A 27,908-nucleotide genomic window follows, 5' to 3' on the forward strand; every position below is an offset into this window, starting at 1 on the left:
TTTTTTAATCAAGCTTTCAACTTCCATGTACAAAACAAAGAACAGTAACACATAATTTTCTAACATATTTAAATTTAATTTTTAATTAGTTACGAACTGGATGCTCTGTAATGGAATGGAAACTTCATCTCCATTTAAATATCTACGCTCTTAACCAAGCTGTACAAAACCGCTGGCAGTGATGTTTATCAATCACTTATTAAAACCAGAAATGCAAATTGATTTCTAGCAATTGTAGTAATTTTAGTAAAATGTCAAAAGTACTTTTTAACTTTCCTTTGCTAATCATTAATTAAAAGATGTAGTAACGCTTGTTCCAAACTCCTACCGACGAAATTCGACAGAGCTAAATGAAATAAAATAAAACTCTAAATAAACTCAAAACTAAACTCTAAATATGCTTAGCCAAAGTCAAATAATTTTAATGGAAAGACATATAGATGAACTTTAAAAATATAAAAACATAAAAAAGTTTTAGTATCTGAAACTTTACAACACTATTTTCTATTGTGTTTAGGGGCGTTTAGGGAAAGGTAAGCACATTATATGCAGCGAAAAAAAGACGAATACCTGCAGCTAAAGAAGGATAAAGGAGCATTTGTTCCATCTGTGGAGATGGAAGGATCAAAGGTGACTATTTTGCGGCAGAGGAGTGACGAGTTTCAGTTAACGGTTGTGGCGTGTACTAAGATTACGAAAGATTTTTCATTGAGGTACTCAATTCTATTATATTATGTCAAGTCGGTCGTAAATCTTAAGAATTTGTTCTGAATTTCTCGACGTAAGTACTACAGGTCAGACTCCATGCAGAGCAGGTATATAGTAACGTATGAGAGTATTGGGAAAAGTTTCCTTGTGGTTATTTTTCTGGAGTTCACTTTGGCCATGCCAAAGATAAAGAAGGCCAATTTGTTTGCCAGGGTTGAATCAAGAAACATGACGTGATTAGACTTGGGGATTAGTAATATTCCTAAAATTACTGATTATATTTCACCCATAGTCTATAAAACATTCTTGTTTGTTTTACCCAATGCCAAATCGCTCAGGCTATTTTGTACATGAGGTAGTGAGGAACCAAGGATGACATTTTAAAAGAAAACTTGTATCATTTCTGTTTTTGTAACTTAGAAATCTTGATATTAAACTTTTAGTACAAATATAAAAAAAAAAAAATATCAAAAGGAGAAAATTGAAGAATATATCATTTTCCCGCAATCCCTTAAATAAATAATAAGCCCATTATTTTTACAAATTTTAGGGAATGTAGTTCAAATTTCCAGTCACTCTTTTGTACGTTACCGTTAATTGTGTTTAATTAGTAAGTTTTTATTTTTAACATTAATCATTAAAACAAAATAATGCAATATAGATTTAATAAATTGTTCAATTAAGTGTTAATAAATACAATTCAAAATTAGAAGTTTGCAATAACTTTAAAATATTAGATGAATTTTTTAGGCACCCCTGGTCTGTAACCCAAAATAAACCTTATACATATTGGTTTAATATCACAATGGTGTAATGACTAATTGCGCGTGATAGTGATGAATGTGTTTGCTATTTCTCCTCCTAATATTAAATCATTTACAGAATGCTAATAGATAACTTACTTAGCTCTTCCAAGAGTACCTACCACTGGCAGTTACTAAAATAATTGTTAGTAAATCAGATTAAAGAAATAATTTAAAACTGAATTAAAATATATTAATTTTTATCTTAATTTGTACATTTCTAAAGCTCAAGTCAACCAAACTTTCTAAATTCAATAATCTACCCAACCTTCAGCGGGTAGCTTTTTCAATAAGTTCAAGAGTTTTTCTTCAACATTATTGAAAGGATTGCAGAAAAAAATTAATAAGAAACTCTTGAAGGAATTGTTATCACTCCCTTGTCCTGTAGCCGTCACGCTACGCTCGTGAAGGCAAACCTAGATTCGGTGAGTAAAAACTCAACTTTCCATATTCTTACCATAAAGTATTATATAATTTTAAAAAGCCTAAACAGATTGATTCATAATAGTTTTATTGTAAAAAAAAAAAAACCTTGAGCTCGCAAACATTTTACTTTCTTGTCGACAAGACTTCTAGAAACTGGTCAGAAAGAAACGAACGAAATTTCTCTTTTTTCTCGATTATCATACTATGACTTAGTGGACTAGCAAATGCTTCAAGAATCTCGGCATCTTCCAATGTAACAATAAAAGGCCTGAAATAGTTGATGTACACAACTATTGGGGTTTAGCGAACACACAGGCGCCATAAATAACGAAGGGATCACAATTGTTGGAGGCCCCAGTGGATTTTACTTCAGCCACTCTCTTTAAATTTGTAGTACTACCCAAAAAGATGTTTATTTGGCTAAAGTGCCAAATAATCAAGAAGATTAAGACAAAAATCACTGTCTTACAAAATTCTGTTAATAGAAACAAAAGAATTGTAATTGTGTACTAAGCACTTCTTTTTAAAGTACAGCTTTATTTATTCGATTTTTTAACCTTGAAGCTAGATCATTTTCAGTAGATCGATATTGCACAAAACTTTTTAGTTGTGTATGTATAGTACTCAAATTTATTTAGAGGTAGATCACTAACTAGTTGATTTCTCATGTTTTTAATATTCAATCAAAAAAATGTGAACTACATTTTAAAGAATAATACGATAAGTATTATTCTTATTCTAATTTTAATGTATTTATTGTCTTATGCGATAATCTAATTATCTCTAGAGTATAGTTCACTATTATCATTCGGTGTAATTAAATTTAATTTTTAATTTTTTTTTTTTTTTTTTTTTCAGAATAAGCTAGCAATTTAATCAATAGGCATTTGAGCATAAAGATGCGTTGCATATTGTACTGCTTAATAAAAATTAAGTTGGAGTTCCGAAAAGTTTACAAACTGCGCATACAGAAGGCTGATCCTACTTAAGGTACTAACAGTAGACTGCAAGTTGTTACAACCTTCTCGTCTCCTGTCAAAAAATTCGGTCTTCGTTTTCCATCAAGCCTGAAGAGTTTTTTCTTATTTGTGCCATACTTAAGGAAATTAGTTCAAGTTTCAAATTACAGTAAGTACTAAGTATAGTAGTAAATGCAAGTTTATTATTGAATGATAGTACTGTTTTTAAATTATAAAGATTACAGTTCAATGGAAAACGAAAATTTATCAAAAATTTGAATAAAATCTTCGCTCTTCTCTCATTTCATAACAACAAATTGAAAATGTCTTAACTAATCTTTCTTTAAGGCAACATGATTACTCGTCAATCCCAAAAACTGTTACCTACCCATTTCTGATGAGAGGTAATTTAAAAGGTTATTTGGTTGCATTCTCTAATAGTTTTTTGGAGAAGTTTTACTGAAGTAAGTTACCACTGCTACCCTATCGAGATAAAATAGACCACCATCTTAATTCTGTGGTTTGCCCGTCTCCCTTTTATTAACAGGGCAAACCGTACGAAACTTAGACTCTATTAGACCCCTTTGATTTCTGAAATTCTGTTAATCAACTTTCGAGTATTTAATAATTCTGAAATTGAATAAAATTGTAAAAAAAAAATCTTAGCTTCTACATAAGATCCAATAAGCGGTTGGAGGTATTTAGAACATTATTTAGAAATTTATACATCTTACTTCTTCAAGTATTTGTTCTTCAGAAGGGCCTGGAACCTTAGAAGTTTCCTCCAGCTCTGATTCCTGAATAAAATAAATAACTTGCAGCTCATTAGAATTGCCTATATAATTTAATATAAGGAGCAATCATTTGCTTACCAGTTCATAAGTCACCTGAATTAATCTTTCAATTTTGGTTGGCAATTCTGGGCCATCTCGTTTTGCTGGATCACAATGACACGTACTTATTGCATCCTAGAATATATAATTCTTATTCAAAAAGCCAATCTGTTTTACGTACTTTGTAAACTCCAATAATAAAAACGTTAAAACATTAATTAAAAATTTTATTGCTGCGAGGCTGATAATTTTATTTTTATCATAATGATATCGTAAGCGTAAGCCATCCATTAATGAGTTATTTCAAAACCAAGAAAGATTTCCACAGTATGGGCTTATGTTATTAGGGTCTTTTATAACCGAAGAACTTTCTTCCTGAGGTTCTGGGCTTTTGAACTAATTACAAGATTCTGATGGTAGTAAGGGGAGGGATGCTGGGGCCTCGGCTGAAAAGTTACCCTTAGATGTTGTTTCTTTTATTTTAACGCATGGTGCGGGTTTGTGTGTCGGAGACCCTCACTTTGTTCGTGTTCTTTAAGCGGAGCTATTGAAATTGCACCTATAACACTCCGTTAAAACGGATTTACATAATATTTGGTTCTTCAAGGATAGCCACTTATCAAGGCCCTCCTAGTAAAAGTCAACTCTTATTTATTATTTGCAATGCTGCTCTCAGTTCCTCGGGAGCAATGAATACCTGGGCTCATGAGCACTCCGGGATTCTAAGGAACAGATGTAGATGAGCGCGGGAGGAAGCTTCGTTAGTTACAATAAATCTTCAACCTGTTGTACGTATCTCATATCTACGGTGTATAACGGAGGTGTATCAGTGGATTTTAAAATAACACAACTGACTAGGAGACTCTGCTTTACTTTTGCAGATCTCGAATTCGTTATCTAGGCTAGATGGTTAAGTGGACACGATGTTTTCTCGTTTAACCTATATAATAATTTCGGTCTTCATTGTATTCTCCATTGCTTGTGACCAGTATTTAATGAAGCTACTTGACATTTTGTTAAGGATTGTTACGCTTATCAGAATCAGAACAATGGGCAGTATCCTTCCCTAACCGGTGCCGATTCTTTGTGCATATATCTGGTTACATAAGATTTTAATGTATAATTCATTGGCGTTTCTAGAACATCCAACATGTAATATTGAGGAGGAGGATGCAATCCTTATAATAGCGGGGTCCGGGGGTTGTTAAACGGAGCTTTATATAATTTCCAAAGTAAGTAAAAACAGAAAATTATGTTTAAATTATATTGAAACAAAGAAAAATATATTAATTTTTCTTTAGTTAAATCAATATTAACGGAGAAAAATTTCAACATTTTGCGCATTAATAATATTGTCAATAAGTTTGATCACAAAACGTTAGAATTGTAATAATACAATTAATGAAGCAAATAAGTTTTCTTTAAAGTAAGTAATCTCCTATTTTATAGTTTGATAACTGGATTTAAAATTATCGTTTGTTGTAAGCAAAAAAAAAGTTATGCCTATTTTCTTCAGGCAGGCATAATGTCCATCTACCAAATTAGCTGTCGCGTATGGAGCGGATTACAAAGATACTTTATAATAAATTTCTCTAATAAACGATTAAATAAAATCAAAGGTTTAGACCAGGAATCGAACCTAGTAGCATACATCTTATTACACTACAAATAGATCTTAGCTTTGCGAACCACGTCTCTAATCGCTCGGCTACCGTGGCACTTCATCACTTGTTGCATTTTAATATTACTTATTTATTTTATTATGTTCTTACCTTGTTTTGCGATTGTTTGGCTAAATCGTTATGCATACAACAAATGCATTGATCACTTCTTGTACCCTGGGAATTTTTTTTTTTAATTATTAATGAAGGAATGTAGTAAATTTCATAAATCAAATTAAATTTTAAAGTGAATAATTTTAGATTAAAAAGTCTTTCTTTTTTTTTAAAAAAAAAAGGAAAAATATGAGAATATAATAAATAACCCCAGGGGTACTGGAAAAATATGTGAATATTTTGAAGGTACACTTTTTCAAGGTTTTCTTAAAAATAGTTTTAATAATGTCCTTTAAAATACATAAACTGCAGATTTTTAAAAAAATTATAATCATAAGACTATCTGGGTATGGATTAGATGAGAGATTAGTGCGCTGGAATCCCACGCCAACATTTCGGGTTTGAATTTAGCTGCTTGTCCCAATATATGTATCACTTTCTAGGAGCCTTTTATAACTCGTTAAAAAATTGGGATGCTATTTGTTTATTAATATATATTGTAATAATTTATTTGAAAAATTTGTTGAATGAAATTAATTATATTATTTTATTAGTACAATAGATATAACTTAAAAAGATACATCATACGTTAACAGTGGTGGGAAATGTAACTTACTTGCTAGCAATTTATGACTGATCCCAACTGCTGTTTTAATAATTTTAACTGGTAGCTAAAAGCGTACAGTAAAATTTAGTTTTTGTAGAAAAAATTTAATATCCATCTACCAAATTATGGAAGTAGATGGAGCACAATAGCTCATACTTTACCAACATTTTTCCAAAACAATTTAGTTACAGACGGAATCCGACTTGGGAATCTCACTTACAAGGCCGCGCTACTAACACCACACTAAACCAGCCCTTGGGCGATAACTTATTTTACTACATTATTTTTTAGTAAATTCCACTGTATGTGGGCTGTAATAGAGATTTTATTATAAATTAAGAATCTACATACAGTTACCTGACGGTCCTTATACCTGTTGTTTCCAGTCTGGTAAATCATTCTGATTCATTGCCGTAGGTAAAAGGCAAGGGCATAATAAGCATTTTGTCACCTTAAAAAAAAAAAAAAAAAAAAAATTAGGGATATTGATAGAAAAATTTTAAGAACAATTTAATTTATTTTTATTTTATGAATAAGGATCACAATTAAAAATGAGTTACAATACTTTGGGTGGCAAGTTACTCAGAAAAATTCGTGAGAAAAGTTGATAAAGTAGGTAAAAGAACTGAGTGCTTGGGATCTCTGTAATCATAGATGCACGTAGAAATTGCGTTGAGGTAATAGCGCACTGACAAAAGGTGTTTTGATGTGAATATGTCTTAAAATTTGCTATCGTATGGAGGCAATCCAAAAAACCTAATGATAACAAAATCGGGTGATACAGTTTGGCATTATAGTTTCGAATCTATCGTCTACATCCAAAATTAAATTAGACCACTAAATAGCTAAAGGATCAAAGAATTCTTTACGATAAGCGAGGACTGTGACGCAGCGCCGCCATTTTGAGATCATTTTGCTGCGTATCGAGATTTGCAATTAGTATAACTTTTGACTCGGAGAAGCTACGATGTTCGTTTAAGTTTTAATCGTCAGCTGTCGTCACAATCTATCGATTGTATATAAAACATTAGTGTAAAATAGTGACAGTGAATATAAGGTGTTAGAATAAAAAAATATCAAAAATATATAATGTCGGCCTATTCGCGTCGAAAAGCCAAAACCAAATACAGAGATCGTATACGATTGGAAAGGGCTTCTCAAGAACAATTGAATGGTAATAATAAAACACCATATGACCGAGTCAAGCTGTTCCAGGAACGTGAAAGAATGAATGCGGCCGAGCGGATCAACGACGGTGTCAGTACATCTGCAGCTGGGGCGGTTGAAATTATACGAGTGGATGATGAAATCGCTTCCACATCGACAACGGACTGTATAGGCATAGATTGTGTTCCATCGTCGATTTGTTTCCTTGATTTCATCCTAAATACTTAAATAAAAATATTTTATATAAAAAATATAACCCGCTACGTAAACGTATTCACGTACAACACACGGCCGTGTCCAAGACACAGCCACCCTTTTTTTTCTACTTGATTTGTTTTTGCTAGATTTACGTTACAAAATACAATTTAAAAAAATAAAATAAAACTCTAAAAACATCCAATTATCTGAATTCCTTTGCCCAAAATTGGTGGTGACCTATTTTGTAAAGAACTAAAGAAAATAATTTATATTTTAATCTAATCGAACTAGCAAACAAATATTTGTTAAACTCTTTCAAAAAAACTTACATCTTCATTTCCTTCAACATTTGAACAAATTTTGAACCCTCTTTCTGTAATTATTCCGTCATCCTGTGTTAAGTAAAAAGAAAATGGTTAATTTTTTAGTAAGGGGGAAAATACGCAAATAATTATAAGTTTCTAATTATAATATAGTTGAATTATACAGTTCCAAATTATTATACATTCTACGCAAGAAATTATACAGTTGAATATAAATATCCTACAATAATAACGACGGTCTTGCATGAAACGATTATGTCGGGAAGATGTGTGTGTTTATCTCTGCACTAAACCTCTCTCAACGTGACCTCAAGCTTTCTATGGGACTTAGTAGCAGAGGGTAGAGACGAGCCACGTGGACACAGCTACGAGCTACGTGGCCCTTTTCTGGCTGCGAACACGGAAGAGGTTGTAGACTTGCTGTCGTCAGTAGTGTGGATGGCTAACGGAGGTCTTTATACAGAAACTGAGAAATTCTTATCATTTCCATTCAAAACGAAATAGATCCCTCGAGAAATTATCAACGTCACGTCGCGTGGTAAGAGGCCAGGGCCAAAAACCAGGAAATTCCATTGAATATGTTCTGGGATGCCCATCGTTGTCTACTGCCAGGAAATCAAGGAAGTCCTTTATTACAATTGGAAGACTTCAAACAGTATTTAGCTGCTTTAAAATGTTGTGGTCATACTAAGCATTTCATACGTTCTGAGTAGTCTAATTCGACAAATCAGATATAATCTGGTTGGACATGGCTGCAGAAAGGGTGATGGTTCGTGAACATTGTTCCCATTAGACTACTGTTGTCTCCACTGTGACTTAGAGAAGAGACTTAAGCCACAGTACCAGACTCTGGGAGTGAAGAGTTGAGCGATATGGGAGATATAAGAGTAATCTAGGTGATTTCCTGCAGTGGACTCGGCAAACGGCCACGGTAGGGGGATCAGCGTCAATAGAAAGGTAGTGCAGAAAGCTAGACCATCTTTCTTTTTTCTTTTTATCAGAGAAGCTGTCCCTCTTGGGTCACTTCTTGCAAAGCAAGAGAAAATTTATATTAATTATAATAAAACTAATAATTTGGGTAGAGAACTTACCGCTGCCGATATCACAGCATTGTTGGGTAGAGATGCTGCCCTGAAAATTTTAATGAAATGGTTCATCATTAAAAGGGGCTGATAGAAACTTAGAAAATGGAAATGAGTTTGATTGCCAGTATAATTTAGTAAAGTAGTGTTGTTATTCTTTACTGACTTTCCATTAGCAATGGCATTGACGTAGTACGGTAAAACACTACATACTACAATGCAATCATTGAAATTCTGATTGAGAAATATTGGATCAGCTGCTATACTTTGGCAAATTCTTCAAAGTTCAAATGAGGAACCGTAGGAATCTACCTGTATTGTATTATTTTTCTATTATATTAAAGTAAACAAATTAGTATTAGGATAAAAATATGTTTAGTTCTAAATTAACAGCAGTGATTGGGTGATATTAACCATTACTTGTAATGTCAGTAATACGATTTCATGTTCATCATAATCCAAATTAAACTTTTTTTATAATTAAATTGACTTGATTACTAATTCTCTTTTAATAGAATTATTGAACTCTTACCTCACAGTAATAATATGATTTTCCACTTCAAATGTAAAGTAACCTTTCAAACTGACTTCTTCCCCATCTATATCGTCTCGAAATGTTACTTCTAAAGTGATCTACAAAGTAGTATACAGATATTTATTTTTTCACAAAATTACTGAAATTATTGAAAAGTAATGTTGACTTCAGTCTGTAAATCTGTATCATAGTCCGCAATTATTTTTTATGATGAAATTTGTTATAAACTTCCACCTCAAGATAAAGTCTAGTTTAAGTGCAATACACTGTACGTTTTGTGAACCGATTTAGTTGGCGCGTTTAAGACATTCAATAAAACATATCAGCAAGATGTACCATAAATGGTGTATAAAATCCTCCTTAGAGTATCTTCGGAATAAATAATTAATCGAATGCTGTACATTTTTCTAATCAAGTCTTCCTTACTAACGTAAAACCTCAATGTTAAAAAAATTAGATTTTGCCTCTCCAAACAAATTAATCCCATAAATTGTTCTAAGACATACATTAAGGATAGCTGGACGTAGCTTTCTTAGAACAATGCACTTCTTTGAGAACCTGCCAAAATATTGATTGACTAATTGACAAATTTGTAACTTTATTGAACAGTACACAAAGACAGAAATACATAGATATCAACTATAAATCAAGCTCCTATATTCATAGTCAAATTGTCGGTATTTCACTTAGCCATTTCCCATCTGTTCTATAAATAAAATATCATTTAGATATAGCTGATTAATTTCTATGGCCAATCCAATGAAAGTATCTAAACTTATCGACTTTAGAAATTAATATAATAACAGTTTTTCGTACAGTTTTATCTTCTCTAACCAGTCTTAAGAAGAAGTACAGCAGAGAAGCATATACGAGGTGTGGCTACTAAATAACGAGACTATTGCTGTAAAACATTTTATTCTAAATTTAAACATATTTAGTTATTATCACCTTCAATATACATCTCTCCCCTATCACAACAACGCTCCGTGCGAATTTACCATTGTTCCAAACAGGGCTGGAAGTCTTTTTCTGTGAGCTCCTGCATGACGCGTGTCGCTTTTTCTTTCACAGCTTCAACGGACTGAAATCGTGATCCTTTTTATGCAGATTTGACTTTGGGGCACAGATAAAAGTCACATGGAGTCAGGTCAGGCCAATAAGGCAGATGACCTGGCAGGTGACTGGGATGTTGTACTTGGCTAGAAACGTCTTGACAGACAATGTTGTGTGAGCCGGCGCGTTGTCTTGTTGGAGAACACATGATTTGTTCGCCCACCCGGGTCGTTTTTTCCTTACTCTTTTACGGAGTTGAGCAAGCACCTCACGGTAATAATGTTGATTAATTATAATCGATATTTTCATCCGTTTTGGACGTGGAACGGCGACCAGGGCGGTCATCATTTCCGACGTCTTCTAGGCCATCTTGGAAACGCTTGAACCACTCAAAACTCGCGCACGTGATAAACATTCATCGCCAAAAACTATTTTTTTAATAAAAGATAAGTTTCAGTAGCGGTTTTACCAAGTTTCGATGTGAAATTTCACGATAATTCGATGCTCTACTACATGTGTAGTATCGTGTTTTCGGCAAAACGAAACCTAACACCTCTTACACAAATGACGGTTCCGGTCAGACAGATTTCTCTACAAACACGTGAGACGCTGCAATCGAAAGATAAGGCTTTACGCTGCATAGCTGTCGGTCGTTAGGATTTGGCGCATGCATAGTTCTTCTGTAGTATTAGTCTCGTTATTTAATAGCCACACCGCTATTGTTATTATACTGGTAATTAAGTCGTACCATTACACTTGAATAATTCTTTAGAAGTAAGCCTTACTCTGCTTCACCACAGAATTGGCTTAGAAAGCATTTAAACTAAATTCAAGTTATAGATTTTTTTCATTTAAATTTCCAAAAAATTGAAAATCTCTTCAATAGAAGGCACTCCGTGGAAAGCAAATTTTGTCTAATTGCTTATCGCCGGAACCTATATAGATGGCATTACGTTGCAATTTCATATTTGCACTTTCTGTCCCCCCTCCCCAATTTCTAAAAAATCACTTTTTCGGACAGAAGATCTTAAAAGAAATATTTCCTTTAAAAACGCAAAAATCTAAAATCTACCGATAGAAATATCTTCTCTTACTAGTATTAAGGTGATTGTAAAAAATTAAATACTCGGTCTTAAGTCAAACTTATAAACTTACTCGAGGACGTTCCATCCTATTTGTAGAGGACTTGTCTGTCCTACATTACTTCTAGGTAGCTGTCACATCGCAATTTACTCTCAATTTTTTATTGTGAAGAAGGTTTTATTTAATTATGCTAATCACATGATTTAACTAATGAAGTTCATATGGTTTTGGCACTTTTGTAAGTTGATTTTTATTTCGAAACTAGTTGCTTTATTAACCGCAGTTACCCACCGATTGAAGAAATTTCTTGAATGAAGACAGAGCTGTTTGGTAACTAGAGACCTAGTCCTCGTTATTAGTCGCTGATATACCAACCAATCCGGCTACTTCTATGGTGTAGAATCTAGAACTAGGCAACTTACAACCCACTATGGTGAAAAAGGCCAATTCGTACCTCTCAAGCCAGGATTCGTTCGAGTAAAATACAAGAACTAAAATTATTGCGTTTTCTTTATTATTATTTTAAAGTTGCTTTTTAAGATTTTACTTATTCATTTCGTATTTGTTAAATAATAGGAGCACTTATTTATCAATATTTAATTTAACAATAATTATTTTCCAATACAAATGAAATATGAATACTTCTGTTTTCTACTTACATTTTCGCTTCACTCAATAAAATACAATCCCAACTTTACAATTCTATAACATTACATAAGCACTCATCCATCAACCACTAGGTTTATTAATTTTTATCACATTATTTTATACAAAATCTTTCACGATTCAATAACCCTTCCTTACTTATGTAACCTTCTTATTTATGTAACCTCCTTCACTCAGTCAGTGAATGTAGTGCAAGACAGAAACGTAAGTGGGAGTCGTAATCTCTACACCAAATTGATTATTCTAATTCCTGAAAATAGATGAAAGTTCGAAACTTTGCAGAGATACAATAAACATGCACATAAAGCTACACAGGGTATAATCAAAGATATTAAAATTACTCTTCAATATTTTATTGGGGGTTTAGGTAATTAAATGTGGAAGCTAACTTATTTCAATCTTAAAACTATAAACACATCGTTTTTTTATTACATACTTCAATAACAAAAACTTAATCAATAAAATTAACTTGCCTCATTGATTAAAGATTACTATCGTACGCTACTCATGAGTGTTTATTAAATTAAACCAGCTTCAAAAAAGCATACGATTTTCTCTTATAATACAATATTTGAGATACATTCTTTTGTAAGATTTTAACCTACTTGAAGTGAAGTTATTATCCATCAAACCTCCTCCATTCCAAAAAATGCGTCCTTATAAAGAACTTGTCAGAGCCTTGAGTAAGGCTGTTTGTAGGGGCCCTGTAGGGTGTTGGCCAAATCATACCGACGTATTATCGGGTTATTTGTTTGCGTCGGGGACTGTTGTTTAGCGTTATCCTCGGGGGCACCATCGAGGAGGCAACTGTCTTTACCTCCCTGTTGGAATAAAGTAAACAAATCGCCTATTTTTTTTTTTTCAGGCGGGGCTTAACATCCAACTACTGATTATAGGTGGTCGTGGACGGAGGCGGAAGCACATACTTTACTACTTAAATTTTATTCAAAATTAATGAAAAGAAGCTACCCTCGGGATTTGAATGAGGGATCCACCCCTTACTGCCACGATAGCCGAGCGGATTAAGAGGCGAGACCTGCAAAGCTAATATGCATTGTGGTACTGGGTTCGATTTCCGGTCTTGGCCTTGGATTTTATTTAATGGTTAAATGAGAAATAGTAAAGTAAGTTTGCTAGTCGCCTCCGTCCACGACACCTAATTGGTAGTTGGACGTTAAGCCCCGCCCGAAAAAATAGGCGATTACTACTACTACTTCTCCCCTTACAAATCCACGATCCTGACCACTACACCAACACCCTTTTACATTTTACCTTCTCGTTTTATAAAAAAAGAACCGAGCTTTATACTGAAATGGTATATGTGAGTAAAGAATACTCACCTCCAACTTGAATTGTTAGAACTTAAAAATCGAAGTTTCGGTTTTTTACAAAAAAAAATTCTGCCTTCTCTCTTCTCACTAATTGGTGTGAGTACACTGCACTCGGAAAAGAAATGCATCAATGTAATGCCTCACAAACTACTTCTGTATTCCTCTTTGATTGGTTTAAATAACCTAAAGTGTAAAAATTGTGTTTGGTAGAAAACAAATAATGTATAATATTGAATAAATTTTGGTTTATTTAAGAATAAAAAGGAGAGACTTAATTTAACCTCGATGCAGCAAAAATGTTTAGTCAGCGAGGCCTCGAGTTGAACCTCTCTCCTTCTCCTTTGTCCAAGTAGAGGGGAGAATGACGTAGTTTGATTCATTTTTTGTATCCCTTCTGTCAGAATGCGTTCCTAACCTCACGCGTACCAATCCACTTAAAATATATACTGTTTATAAACTATTTTCTTATTAGTTTATTTTCTTTTGAGTTTTACAATATATTATTTTATATTTTTTTAAATCTTTATATTCTTTTGTTGTGAAATTTGTTGAAACTCTCCTTAGAAACCTTCTTTCGCTGCTAATTTTATTTCCCCCCTCACTTATTTCATATTTCATTAACAAATTGACATTTAATTTCGAATGCAATTTTTTAATTTATATCGGTAGTGATATAAATTAAAACAAATGGAGCGCTGGGATAGTAATTTCGGAAATTTTAAGGATACATCTAACCTATTAAAAGTTCAATAATTAAAATGGTGAAGTGTTGGCGAAAGAACATTTATATTGGTTAATAGAAATGGCGTATACTTGTAAAATAAGTTGCATTGTTATATTTACTTGAGGTTACAAAATTGTTACTAGCTTTAAGATTTACAAATAGTTTAGGAAACCTAAAATGAACTTAAGAGAATGGTTTTATAAAACCAATTAGGTGCACGGTAAATCCACCACTTTGGTTTACGAAATTTTATTATGAAATAAAATATTTGGTATTAAGATAGTATAAAAAATAAGAATCTAAAAAAACATGTACATATTCTTTGGGCCTTAACAGTCTTGCCGTATCCATTAATAATGGCAGTACAATAGGCGTACCAAGGACAAGCAATTTAAACCACCTCGTTTCTTTACCCTCACTCCGAAGACTCTTGATGTCATCCAAGTTACAGATATCCGTGATTAACCCAATCATGTAGTAAGGGAGGGAACCGCACTCATCTTTGCACAGAGAAAGATTTAAAGCAATTAATACTTAAGCGACCAATTTTATGTACCACTTCAACAGTAACCGATCGTTTATTCTTGTTATGCGTTCTATTGTTAATTCGAGAACATTTGGACTTCCTGAGACCATTAATTTTTGCGTCTTAAAGTTCCTTAGAATTCACGCTAGCCACACGGTAATGACTTCATGGTTTCGTAAGGAACTCTAACCATTCAGCAATTGATATCTTGAACAAGTCTGGTTAGTGTATTGTTGTGAATGTTGTTGGGATCCGATTGCGCATACTTCTGCAATAAAGTTCCCAAACAGGCCACGGGGCTTTGCATCAAGCGTTTATTTATTGTTTCTAATTACTGTGGAAAGAAAGGATTTATTTGGAGAATAATATTCAGGCATTTTTTTGCAATTGCTTTGAAACCAAAAGTGTTCTTTATTACTTTTAACAAAGGAAGCTTCTTAGCGAAAACCTAGCGTGACCGGCTACAAAATGAACTGTCGCCTACGGCTAACAGCAAACCGAGCTAACAGGCTTTCATCACAAGGGAACATGCTAATTCTTCTTATCCCATTCCAATCTAAGATTTTAAATCTGTTTTCTATTTATGTACTTAAGATGTTATTGGTTTATCTTCCAATTTACTTAGCCTAAAACATAAGTCCAAAACATCTTTTGAACAGTTGTAGAAGTTATCAAGAGTTATCTAAGCTGGAAGACGTCCCAAAAAATTTCATTGGCTGCTACAGTTAAAGTTAAGGTTCTAATGAGTTTTTACACTGCCGCAACTGTAAGAGCATATCTTTGATTTTATCCGTCGTAGCACGTGTTTATTGTATCTCTGACCGGTTTCGAACTTTCATCCATAATCAGAGATAGATTAATTAATTTGGTGTAGAGATTTTGACTGTACTTTTGTTCCCGTCTCGCCCTACATCTTCTGACTCAGCATTAAAGTGCATCAGCGTTTGTCATGCTCAAAGTAGGTTCGTACTCTATGTAGCGGAGAGGACGCCTAATTTTGTTTATTTGAGATTCATTGTATTGAATCACCCATGTTATCTTCTATTAGACTATGTGGCCATTTTGATAGATGTCTCCATCTTCTAAAATATTCATAACGATAGTGAACGATAAAATTATCCGCAACATTCACACAAAATCAGTCAATGTCATGCTTACGTTTAGTGATTTAGAAACGATATCACTGCTCTGTAGAGATCACTCAATTCTGGGAAAACATCTTTAATCAAATTCTCTATGCCCAGCTGAAGCCATTCTTTACAAATTGTATTATTGTGCAAAAAAAAAAAAAAACTGAAATGGGTGAAAACTTTTGATAGAGATTTCTCATTTAGTATTTTTTGTTTTGTAATCTCGCCTGAAGGGCATCACTTTACTTTAGGGTTTGTTGAAGTTGTTCATAAAAGAAAATTCATGGTAATTTCTGGATAGATTTTCGTGTGCAACAAAAATTAATTTCATATGCAGTATACATGTACGGAAAACACTTCACAATAAAAATACGGATGAGGCGCCGTTGGCCCCGTGACCAACTGGGTGACTAATGGCGGCCATCACTGGATGACCGTCATTCTCGTCTGACACGTTACTATATACATTTATCTCATTTGCTTATTGTGCCCTGTGGGTACAGGTGTAAATTTCAATAAAAGGATTTAAAAAATAAACATACATAAGATAATAAAACGCCGTAACAACACATGAAAACTTTTAACACTAGCAACCCTAAAATTATAGAAAATGAAAATTAAAAAAAAAACAAGAAATATACGAAAATTTACTTAGATTTTAACAACCTATTTTAGGTAACACCTTCTAATCCTACAGAATCACTGAAGAAAACATGCATCCATGTAAATTATATACACATACAGCAATTATTTAAAAAACTTTAAACTACACCATCAAAAAAACAAATTTCAACAGAGTAAGGAGTAAAAATTAAGAGGTAATCAAGAAAGCGCGACCTAATTAAGTTCATTATGATCAAAAAATAATTGAAATAAGGATTTTAAACTTAACATATTGAATTATTAGTTAATTAGATTCTTATAACGAAAGAAATGTATCTTTAGAGGTAATTTTTCGAGGTAATTACATCTAATAATTATAATTTTTATTTAAAAACATAATTAATTAGTTTATTTAATTAGAAATCAAACAATTTAAATCTTAGGAGACTTAAAAATAGCGCACGACATATTTTGTAATTCAAATTTAAGTTAAGCGCCAACACTGAACAAGGATGGTTGCTAGTTGACATGCGGGTTCTCCCCACCTAACCTGTCCGTTGTACGCCATGCCAGCCCCCTCTGTTTCAATCAGGACTCTATCGAAAACGTCACGTTTGCGGCAAGCTAACTTGTTTTCAACTTTTTTTTTCTTTTCATATTTGCGTTCATATACCAGGTAATTATTTTTTTAATGTTTTCTATTAATATTGCATCAGTTTAACTTAATATGTAATAATTATATTTCTTATTATCAAGAAAAACATTTAATGACGCCTTAACCTACATTCAAGGTCCGGCCATATTGAATTTTGTTTAGTGTTTATTCCCAGTGTGACTGTTTTTAACTAAACTTATTCATTATTCTATTTTCATTTCTTCATTTAATAATGGTGAAATTAAAATTACTTAAATAAATATTGATTACGTATATTAAATAGTTTTCTTACTACTTTTTTAGCAAAACTTTTACTGTATAAATTCTTTGTTATGTATAAGCGACCGAAATTTTCTTCTTCTTTTTTTAAATTTGTTTCTAACAATACTCAAGGTAAAAATCTTTAACATTTTTATCTCCAGCGTCTCATTGAAAGAATATTCGTCTTCAGTGCGCATGCTTCATTTTCTTGTTCGCGCAGGTTCATATTCTTCCTATGGGCGAAAGTGATATTTAGAACTGTTGCGGAATCGCATTTGGTTAAACGTTTTTTATCTTTTCTGTAACTGATCTTATTTTACAAGCGTCTGCTACGATGTGAGGCAACTAAATCAATCCATCATCAATTCGTTATTGCTGAAAATTAAAATTTTCAACTAAAAGCGAAGATGTACCATGATTTTATTTTCGGCATTAGCGGTTCGCCACTCAGCCTACCTTTTATTCATTTGTCTAATATCAGCTGCCAAAGTAGGGCACCATCGTCTTTCAGCAAATGGAAGCTTGAAACTTATATTTGTATCCAAGATGTGAACCCGCAGGAAGAAGTTAGTTCCAAATTGTGGAATGTGGGACGCTAATTAGAAAACCATAAAGTTTTTCATACCAGAAACCATTTTAAAATTTAATGACACAGCAAGCTATGAATGTTTCAGTGAAATTCGTTTAAAAAAAGACCATTTCAATCAAGAGGATACTTCAGTTAGCACAAACAGCATTTTGAGCGTGCTCAGTTGCGATGCCGCTAAATAAGACAAAGATACATAATGGTTATAATATAAGAAGAATTTCATTAATTCCAGCAGAATTTAAATTACATCGAAATAATTTGCAACTAAAAATTGTTGTTTTCTGGGCTAGTTTAGTTTTCTATCTTATGTAGGGTACGAAACATTTTCTTTTTTATGGCTTACTTATGACTATTTAAATATCAAAACCTAATTTTTATCTGTAAGAACCAAGAAAAATTTATTTGCTCTTAAGAATTTTGTTCAGTTCAAGTAAATAAGGTCTGGTTCCCAGCCGCCTTGATGCGTGCGAAAACCAACATGGCTGCTTGTTGAGTTCATGTGCTTACAAATAGAGTACGCTAATAACGCTGTGATCACAGTTACTAACCAATGTGACGTCATGTTTCACGACAGTGTGGTTCTCTGTTTTGTTAGTAATGATCCGTTGCAATTGCAGTTGGATTTGTCAAATTTCATTAACGTGTTAACCTATTAAAAAGTGTATTAAAAAAATGTTCTATGGTAGTTAATGTGTTGATTCTTATTGTATCAGTTTCATTCATAATACAAATGTTTCTTTTCGTTTATATCAATAAGGCAGAGCGGTCATCGTTTAAATGTAAAAGGAGGTTCGTGTAGGTTATAAATGTTCAGGATAGAATATAATAGCTCGCCCACGGGAACATCGGATAAATGTAAATTCTGTGGGCTTGCTTATTTGTTAAAATTATCAGAATTCAGGAATTAAGTTACAATTTTATCATTATCACAACCTTAGTAGAGTTTTATAAGTTGTGTGGAACTGACGTTTCCCGCCAGAAAAACCTGAATATTTAATCAAATTCTTCTGACCAATTGGTTTTGAATACGGTGAAAATTATATTTTGATTATTTATTAGTGTGTGAGTGAAACGTTTTGTAGTAATAAGTTTTGTTTTTTAGATCACAATGACTCGAAAAAGAACACCACTTCCGGAATTATTAGTGTTAGAATGCTTTGAAGAGGGTCTTAGTCAAGTACAAGCTGAAAGATACCAAAAAGCTCAACAAGAAATGATAGAATTTCGTAGAAAATTGGATAGACTCAATCAGCCGAATAAAGTTACCAGGTAAGACCAATCTACTAAATTTTCTTCTATATTCGTCAATTGGTTTTTTATGTAGCATTTTACGTTGTTTTTGTATAATCCTAATTGGTTTTATGAAATATTGAGTTTTTCGCCTTTCAGCAGCGTTTCTCCTGCAGTGTCTAGCCAATCAGTTACCCAGCCTTCTGTGATAATGCCAGTAAGTATGACTATTTAATAATATCATTTTTAAACGTAAAGACTTTAGTAGCAAGAATTATTTAACTTCTTTTAGAATCCTCAACCGAACCAAAATAATATTATTGTGCTGGAACCAAATCGAGGAACGCACTTGGTAATGAGCAATACTGGCCCTCAACAACCACCACCTCGTAAGTATTTCATTTCAGAGTTATGTTAAAAATAAAGAGAAGATGTCTCTATTATATATTACTACTTATTTGATAGTAAATTTTGTGGATAAGTTGGCTTCAATTTTTTTACAGTTCTTGGGAAAAATACTGCAACAAGATTCCCGCCACCGGCAATAACAGGCGTTAGAACACCCAGGGTAAGTAGCTTAAAATAGTTTATGTTTAAGTTTGATGTTCTAAACGATCACTATTGAAAGAGAAAATAAGGTCTTAATCTAAATCTCCAATCGTTGATTCATTTTTTTGCAAGTATGTTAATCGGCCTTCTAAAAAAAAAAAAAATATGACCACTGTTGTCTGAAGTAAAAATTGGATGTGCATGCGGATTACCTATCTAAAAAATTAGGATAGGGTTTTCATTTTTGGGTATTATGTCAGAAGTATACTAATCAAATGGTGTACTGATGAAACAGATGCCCAAATTTCAGTAGACGAAGGATGTTGTAACTCACAAGACAATTTTTACACATAAATGACATTAGTATGGCCAAATATATTATTATGAAGTGTCTAAATGAAGTAGATTTAATCATTATAAGCTTGTAATGTTCTAGAAACATTTGGCATCCAGTTAGGTAAATTAACTCGTAATGTCCAGGATTTAGTAAATTAAACTTAAATTTAAAACTTGACTATACGATGTCGCTTACAAGCGCCAAACAATTATAACGCTTGACACAGATAAAAAAAAAACAGTGATATCGAATACATGTGGTGCTGGTATTATATATACATATAGGGATTCTAATTAAGAATGAATAACTGAATAAATATTTGTTTAAATAAATATATACATACATAAAATAAACAATGAAGTATAATGTTCAATACATTTTAACCTTCAAAACAACCTAATTAAGAATTAAGTGGTTCACTCCAATTAGTTTATTGTTTTTTTACTCATTTAAATGTTGCTTTTAAATCTAAAGTATTTTTTTGAATCTTATGGGTAGCTTATTACTTTTCAGATTCTAGCACAGCCAAGGTCAATGAATACTGCTGTCCGAGCAAAAGTTCTTCCTGCAACCAAATTATCTGTTAATGCTGGTAAAGTTAACGTACTTATTTACTGAAACTGTTTTTGTTTATTTTTTTCATCAAGTTAACCTGACTAACTTGTAAATTCATAAATAAATAATAATAAAAAAAAAATGGTTTCATGAACTTAAAATGTAACTTATACAATCCTTTCTTTCAGAAGCATCTACTCCCACTACCTCACCAGGTTTAACTAAAATACATTTGAAATCACCTGTTTCTACAGAGACATTGATGAATCTCCGACCGTTACAAGCTAAGACTAATCCTTCAAGTAAGTTAATTTCTGTTGCCAAAATGAAATGTACCTACTTAATAGCATGGTTAATTTAAGCTGTTACTATTTATTGCTGTTGGAGCTCAAATTAAGCTTCTCTGTAAGAAGATAGACAGAAAGAGAGTCACATATTAGCAAGAAACGTTTTGCCAATCAATAAGTCTTTTTGCTAAAAAGTTTGTTTCATTTATAAGTTCATCATACCACAATATCTTTCTTTTCTGTAAAATTTGAAAATTTACAAAAGGTTTAATGAGTTTTAACGATTTATAGATTCGCTCAATAAAACTGAACTTTAGAGAGAAGCCTGATTTGTCATCTCACTTTAAGAACCCTTCTAATAAAGTGCCTTTTGAAAATTTTCTGCTAATTGAAAAAAAAAAGTTGGTATCTCTTTGTATTCATGTTTATGCTATCCACCCTTAGTACAAAATTGATCTATTAAATTTAATTTTAACTTGTTACAGGTAAGAAGCAATTTCAAATTTTCTTCTTCTGCTTTATTATTACCGTTTTTTCTAATCCATACATTTTGTTTTGTAGATGATGTTGTCGATCTAACAGACGATGATAACAATGATTCCGAATCAGCAGCTGATCAGAAAGAAGTATCCATTGGTAAAGTTTCAGAGAAAACATTTCCTTCCCTTGTGGTTACTGTAAGGGTTTGTTTACGGTCTAAAGATATTCCTACGTCAGTGGCAAATTCTGAAAGAGTGCAACTAGGTAACAAGTTTTCTTTCAAATAATTTCTTAATATTTCTAATGAATATCCATAGCTCAATAGTGTTGATTCTTTATTTACAGATGCACGAGTTAAAAGAGTACTTATGTTGACACCAACAAATTTTACTGAGTGGTTATTACAGCAAGGTCTACTTAAATGTGGACAATTATGCGCATTTCATCGAGGACCTAACGGACGACATAATAGCTTAAAACTTGGAATTTATTCAGATGTATCTAAATTTCCATATTCTGGCGGTTATGTATGGATCAGTGAATGTTGCCCTACGACTTTTGTATCGGTTCGTATTTTTGTTTAATCTTAAAATAATAATTGCCTTTAATAATGGTTATTAAAACCATTATTACCAATGCTCTCAAAATTGTGTTGAATCCACACCTTTTTACTCAAAGCAAGAATGGAGATATATCGATTTCACAATTACTAGTGAAAGGACTCTTTATTTGGCATTATCTTGAATACATTTATTTTGAAAGATTTCATTTCGTGTCACGTCTTCAGTGAGTGAGTTAAATAGTTAATTTTTTTTTTTATTCGGCTTTCATAAAAATATGTCTCGGGAGCAGTGGATGTTCTACAAATTAATTTCTTGTTAGGCTGGAATGTTTTGGTATTGTATTAGTCATTGCAGTCTTTAAATGCACTTCCATTTTTGGCTATCACAAACATCTGATTTAAGGTACGTCAGCATCTGAAGCTATAGTGACCCGGAGCTTTTTTCCTGTGCACTGCCGGCTTTCGGACAGTATTCTCTCGTTAAACACTACATCGTACATCATTTTAAGCTGTAAAAAGTTCTTAAGAAGAGAAAATCTAAGGGCCATCAGCTGGATTCTAGAATCTTCTCGTGGGAATACCTTGCGCTAATCACTAATCTAATCCGCTCAGATAGTTTTGAATGATTTAAGATAGGGATTCCCCGCTTGCATTGGCATTAGTTGAGATGGACAAGTTCCAGTCTCGTTTATGTGGTCTAAGATAGTGCAATTCCTCGCCAATTCCAAACTGGTGCTGTACTATTAGATGTACAATTTATTAATAGCGACACCCCCTTAAAGTAAGTAGGTAATATAATATTGGACATACTTGGAAATATTATTGGCGAGAATAAATGGTATTTCACAATAATGGAAAACATATAAGGTGTATAGAACTTAACTTCAAAATCGTAAGAGTGGCATTATGTTTTCTTCAGCATTAATACGGCACATTGCAATGAGAAAAGTGTTTTACTGGAAACATTCAACTAAATGCGGTTACAGTTGTTAAAACCTTCTTGGATTCAAGATGCGGCAAAGTGATGATCAGTTACAAGGGTCTCGAGAGGTAAATTTAGGAGCAGTCAAATAAATAACATTTACTCTAGCTTCAAACTTATGCTCTGTTCAAAGAATCTTACAGTTTGTGAATTTGATAACACCAAAATCTAATCAGAACGGTCGGTTTGAGGGACTTTAAAGCTTGAAGATGGTTGGTTTAAAGAATTTATTAAATACACCTTCTGTACTAAACATATTCACATATTGGGACAAAGTTTGTTGTTGCTAAAAAGGGAGTTTTGGTATTTGGTACCTATCTTTCAAAATGAATGTGCAAATGTCGGTCGAAAACAGCATTTCAGTCTTCGCTTTGGTGAAATATAGGAAGCATTTGACCTTGTTACATTGTTCTCACAATATATTTTTGCCTACATACAAAAACAAGGTTGTGATGAAAGTTCTTTTTATGTATCCCTAAACAAAAAATATTCATTCTCAACGTCTTTTTTCTTCCTCCAACATCCCAGCCTAGGATCTCTAGCCATTTTTCCACCTTCCATTCTTTTTATATGGCCATACCATTGTAAGTTTCTTTTCCTCTATCTTCTGCAGCATATTTTTTGAAACGTTCATTTTCTTTCTTATTTCTTTGTTTCGTACTCATTCAAGCCTTGATATTCGTACTGCATTTCACCAGTAATCTAACTCGGAGGCTAGAAGCTTTTTTCTTAAAGCTTTATGCATTTTCCAAGTCTTAGAGGCGTAGTATAGTAGTTGCATACTCTGTTCCTACCTAATATATTGGTGCTGTTTATAATATTGCCGCTCAGCACGGGGTATCGCTTTTTTTGCGCTAACATTTCTTTGTAATACATCATTTTTACTGGAAGTATTCTTACTGACGACAAAGAATTTGAGTTGCTCGAATCTTTGGGATTTTTATGTCTTCTATAGTAAGGTCTTCTCCGCTTATGGTCGACATATACTCAGTTTTAAGCTAAATTTATCTTTATAGTAATTTTTTATTTGCTTCCATTACTTTGCGTTCATATATTCCATGTCCTCTTGATCTTAGGCGATTATCATTAGGTCATCTGCTAACAGCACGCTGTGGAGTTGCAGAATATTTTTAATTATAAAAACCATCGATGTGCTGCAGGCTTGATTCCATTTTTAAGTGCGACATGAATGTTCGTTTTGAATAGATTTAGTAACATTGGCACACCAACCAATTCCTACTTCTTTCAGAGCTCGGAAAGGAGAGCATGAAGGAAAGCGAAAAGCTAAAAACTAAAAGAGGCATTGCGGTCTTCTAAAGTTCTTCAAATTTTCGAATTTAAATTCCTATGATTATTGAATAAGGCCGCACACATTGCATTAAATGACGTTATAAAGACGATTGCTTCCACGTATACCCAGAAAGAACTTCTTTAAAAGGTCTTTTCTGGGAAAAATTGGTTATAAAACTTATAGATCACACATAAAATTTACAATAGATTGTTGAAGTTGTTTTCGCAAAAATTTCAATAAACTTAAAACATCTATGCAATTAGTAGGAAGGTTCAAATAATGAATAGATTATATTCTGTATTTTTAATAAAATTAATTACAGATCAATTTTTATTCATTACCCTATTCATTTGCTTCACTGTTACAAAATTTATGTATCATTAATTTGGTTAAAATAACGGATATTTATTCGTTATTTGAATTTTTCGAATAATGCTTATTCCTGTAGCATTCCATTGTAAAAGAAAGTTTGATGGCTTTAAAGCGAGACTAGACTTTTGTCCTAGACTCGGTCTGTTAGTTGTCTTTTCAAAAAGCTCAGAGGGTCTTAGGATTGGTAGGGTTTCATTCCACAGTTTTGGATATTCATATTTAATAATGAACTTATTTTTCTTGCGCTTGCGATGAACTAATTTCTTAAATTGATTTGCTTGAAACTTTTTTGTTTTAGGTATTTTCTGGTTCACTATTCGAAGGAGCTCCACACCCACCAACCGTTTTATTAAAATTAATTTATCACTGGTCATGTCAAACAATTGTCCAAAATGTTCTACAATGGGTTAAAGTTGATAATCTTTATATTAAAACAATGTACACAAATTTAAGGGCTGTATGTACTGCAGCCATTCATGAAAAGTTTGGAAAATTGGGAGGTTACAAGAAAACTATTGAGGTAAATAATTATTTTAAAGATTATTTAATAAATAATTCATTAACAGTTAAAGACAAATATTTGTCCATTTATTTGAAAACTAGGATTTTAATTCAAATAGTACTGCATAAAATGTATTTTATTTTTTGAACTATTGTTTTAGTTTTAACTTCAAAACGTAGTCGTTTTTAACAAATAAATTTCTACGTTTTATAGTTTTTGTGTGCTATTTGTTCAAAGAAGTGGTTTTAAAGTTGTAAAATACGTAATTAACATATCTGAAGGAGGTTGTGAAATTATGTTCCCAGAAAGAATATTTGTCTTATTTTCAGTCATTTTTCTGATTCATTCACATTTTTATATTTCATTACTTCGAATTTGGAATTTAGAATCTCTATTATAAAATAGAAACCATGCTTAATTGAGGAGAATAATTTTGTGATATGTAGAATTATTAAAACTGTCACTATATTTTAATTAATTTTTAATTGTAGGTAGGGGTGATCAGTCTAGGTACAACTACCCAGGATGGACAGATGAAGCACATTAAAGTGGAAGTTCTTGGCGTATTAGAAACAGATACCAAGAGGATAAGATTAAAAGCTTTAGAACCCATTGCAGTAAGTTTACATATTGTATAAAAAAATCTTTTTGTAATTATAAACCTAACTGATTTTGATTTTTCCGATTTCTTTAATTCATTTATTGGAACTATTTTTATAATTTATTTATTGTTCAGATTTAAACAAAACTTCTTGTCGAGATCTGAATCAAACTTGTGCTTAATCTTAACTATACGTTTGTTCATTAATTCACAAGTAAATAATCGCAAAAATCACTTTAGCTCTCAAAATTCATAACGATCAAAAAAGACCGAAGTACTCGATGCTCCAAAAATAATAATAAAAAGAAGAATTTAGCGTAGTGGTTGGTGAACCTACCGAGTTCGAGTTTAGCTGGCTACTCCTAGATTTTCACTTTCAAGATGGCTCTAGCAGCTCTCTTTCCGGTGCCTGACAGTGTTATCTGTATTGAGAGATACTGTTTTTAGAGGCTGACAGCGATCTGAAGAAGGCTCCAGTTGCCAGTGATCTCCGATGATGATACTCCTTGAATTAAATAATAACTTTTTATTTTTTAGGATAATGACAGACAATTTATGAAGAAAAAGTTTACGAAAATTTTGGAACCACTACAACAATGGGTTGATAAAGAGTCGGTGATAGTCACAGATTATACTGTAGACAGGGCCACTTGTCTGTTGATGGGATTTAATTATATTGTACAAAATTCTCATGGCATCCCTTCAACGCCAGAACAACCGACAAATCAAGCTATAATGGAATATTTGAGAAAAGTCATTCCAAAAATGTTTCAGGTGAGCCTGTTTTCTTGTATATAACATATAAGTAAGTGCGTTTCTAACTTTAGGGTGAGTTTTCGTTGGGTTAATTAGAATAAACTACTTTTATTTTTGTTTAAATATATATATATATATATTCATTTTAAACTTCATTGGATTATAATTAAAAATCTTTTTACGTAGAAGTATTTTTCTGAGCTTCCCTCGCTCGAGCTTCCTAATATGACATATTTACGTAATTCTCATTCCTATGAGAACTTTTAGTAAACATAGTTTACTGTAAATTTCTTTTATTAATCATTATATAAAATCCAAGGCCTTGACCGGGAATCGAACCCAGTACCACAATTCATATTAGCTTTGTAGGTCTCGCCTCTAACCGCACGGCTACCGTGGCGCCTTAATAATAATATGTAATAATAATAATAATAATAATGTTTTCCAGAATACCCTGTCACTTTTATCACGGCAAATCATTCAGCAGTTTTTAGATGAATTAGTTTGGAGAGAGACTTATGGGCCAATCCCTTCAAGAGCTTTTGATAGTATCATTCAACACATATCGGAGCAAACTAGAATAGAAAGTGGTGTGTAAATTGGCTGCAATTTTTAATAAAAATTTCTTCGAATTTCTGTAAAAGAGAATTCTTTATAATGTTAAATTTCAATTCCAAAAGCTATGTAGCTTTCAGAAATAATATAAAACTCTACTTCTACATTGCAGGAGGATCACTGATGCATAGATTAGCACGTATCGCTGCCAATCCACTAAAAAATTGGAAATATGAGAGATGGGCCACTAATTGTAAAACACCGTTGTTAAATTCTTCAGGAAAGGTTAGTCACATACTTATATGCTCTTATAAACAAAAACAAAAAAAAAAGACCTATTTTTATTTTAGAAGTTGCGATAGTGGTTAATTCTAAATAAATTAAATAGTAGTGTATTCTTACAATTGTCGGATTTGGCTTTATAGTTAAATTTTCTATTAAAATGAGAAATCGTTACATTCTTTTCTTGAACATCCAGAATTTTTCTTATTTTTGGCGCAAAAATACCAAACAGGACGCATAAATTCTGGAACATGTAAACCTCGATTTTGCAACACTAGTTTTCGTAATTGGCTTACGTTGTCATTGCGCAAGATAGTTTGCTTTTTATTTCATTTTGACACTAATTTAAATTGGAGGAAACAATAAAATCATGTACAAAAATTCAGATATTTTTGTTGCAAGCTAAATGGCCTATTGGTTAAGTTATCTTTTAAGAACGTTTTGATAAGATCTAGTTGGAAAATTTCTCTGCTGCCTGATACTTACTATTCAGTTGTATCTAACTGTACTTACTGTAGTAACTGTAGTGT

At 32.5% G+C, this 27,908-nt stretch overlaps 2 protein-coding genes across 33 annotated transcripts in view; one reads left to right on the plus strand and one right to left on the minus strand.

The window, feature by feature from the left end:
- Nucleotides 1-13,833, minus strand: part of LOC141454671 (uncharacterized) — a 37,414-nt gene extending 23,581 nt beyond the window's left edge. For 8 of the 21 annotated variants that reach the window (XM_074129167.1, XM_074129163.1, XM_074129158.1 and 5 more), the window contains exons 1-8: nucleotides 11,625-12,022; nucleotides 9,414-9,514; nucleotides 8,891-8,930; nucleotides 7,806-7,877; nucleotides 6,485-6,562; nucleotides 5,502-5,567; nucleotides 3,769-3,864; nucleotides 3,631-3,693 (exon numbers count right to left, since the gene is read on the minus strand). In XM_074129167.1, coding sequence (XP_073985268.1) covers nucleotides 3,631-3,693; nucleotides 3,769-3,864; nucleotides 5,502-5,567; nucleotides 6,485-6,562; nucleotides 7,806-7,877; nucleotides 8,891-8,930; nucleotides 9,414-9,514; nucleotides 11,625-11,639 — 531 coding nt within the window. In that variant the 5' untranslated portion in view covers nucleotides 11,640-12,022. Of the gene's footprint in view, nucleotides 1-3,630; nucleotides 3,694-3,768; nucleotides 3,865-5,501; nucleotides 5,568-6,468; nucleotides 6,563-7,805; nucleotides 7,878-8,890; nucleotides 8,931-9,413; nucleotides 9,515-11,624; nucleotides 12,024-12,211; nucleotides 12,469-13,558 lie in introns of those variants that run through there. The other 13 variants (XM_074129162.1, XM_074129175.1, XM_074129164.1 and 10 more) reach the window with 8 other exon arrangements.
- Nucleotides 2,937-27,908, plus strand: part of row (zinc finger domain-containing protein relative of woc) — a 39,411-nt gene continuing 14,439 nt past the window's right edge. For 2 of the 12 annotated variants that reach the window (XM_074129188.1, XM_074129189.1), the window contains exons 1-14: nucleotides 18,616-19,067; nucleotides 19,140-19,306; nucleotides 19,427-19,484; nucleotides 19,560-19,656; nucleotides 19,771-19,835; nucleotides 20,667-20,745; nucleotides 20,897-21,010; nucleotides 21,557-21,739; nucleotides 21,821-22,041; nucleotides 24,981-25,202; nucleotides 25,676-25,801; nucleotides 26,323-26,559; nucleotides 26,990-27,131; nucleotides 27,269-27,381. In XM_074129188.1, coding sequence (XP_073985289.1) covers nucleotides 19,146-19,306; nucleotides 19,427-19,484; nucleotides 19,560-19,656; nucleotides 19,771-19,835; nucleotides 20,667-20,745; nucleotides 20,897-21,010; nucleotides 21,557-21,739; nucleotides 21,821-22,041; nucleotides 24,981-25,202; nucleotides 25,676-25,801; nucleotides 26,323-26,559; nucleotides 26,990-27,131; nucleotides 27,269-27,381 — 1,818 coding nt within the window. In that variant the 5' untranslated portion in view covers nucleotides 18,616-19,067; nucleotides 19,140-19,145. Of the gene's footprint in view, nucleotides 3,066-17,095; nucleotides 17,209-18,612; nucleotides 19,068-19,139; nucleotides 19,307-19,426; nucleotides 19,485-19,559; nucleotides 19,657-19,770; nucleotides 19,836-20,666; nucleotides 20,746-20,896; nucleotides 21,011-21,556; nucleotides 21,740-21,820; nucleotides 22,042-24,980; nucleotides 25,203-25,675; nucleotides 25,802-26,322; nucleotides 26,560-26,989; nucleotides 27,132-27,268; nucleotides 27,382-27,908 lie in introns of those variants that run through there. The other 10 variants (XM_074129180.1, XM_074129179.1, XM_074129178.1 and 7 more) reach the window with 10 other exon arrangements.

Source organism: Rhodnius prolixus, unplaced genomic scaffold, assembly GCF_049639745.1.
Source record: "Rhodnius prolixus isolate KJV_2025 unplaced genomic scaffold, Rpr scaffold_9, whole genome shotgun sequence".
In the NCBI taxonomy this organism is placed as follows: Eukaryota; Metazoa; Arthropoda; class Insecta; order Hemiptera; family Reduviidae; genus Rhodnius; species Rhodnius prolixus.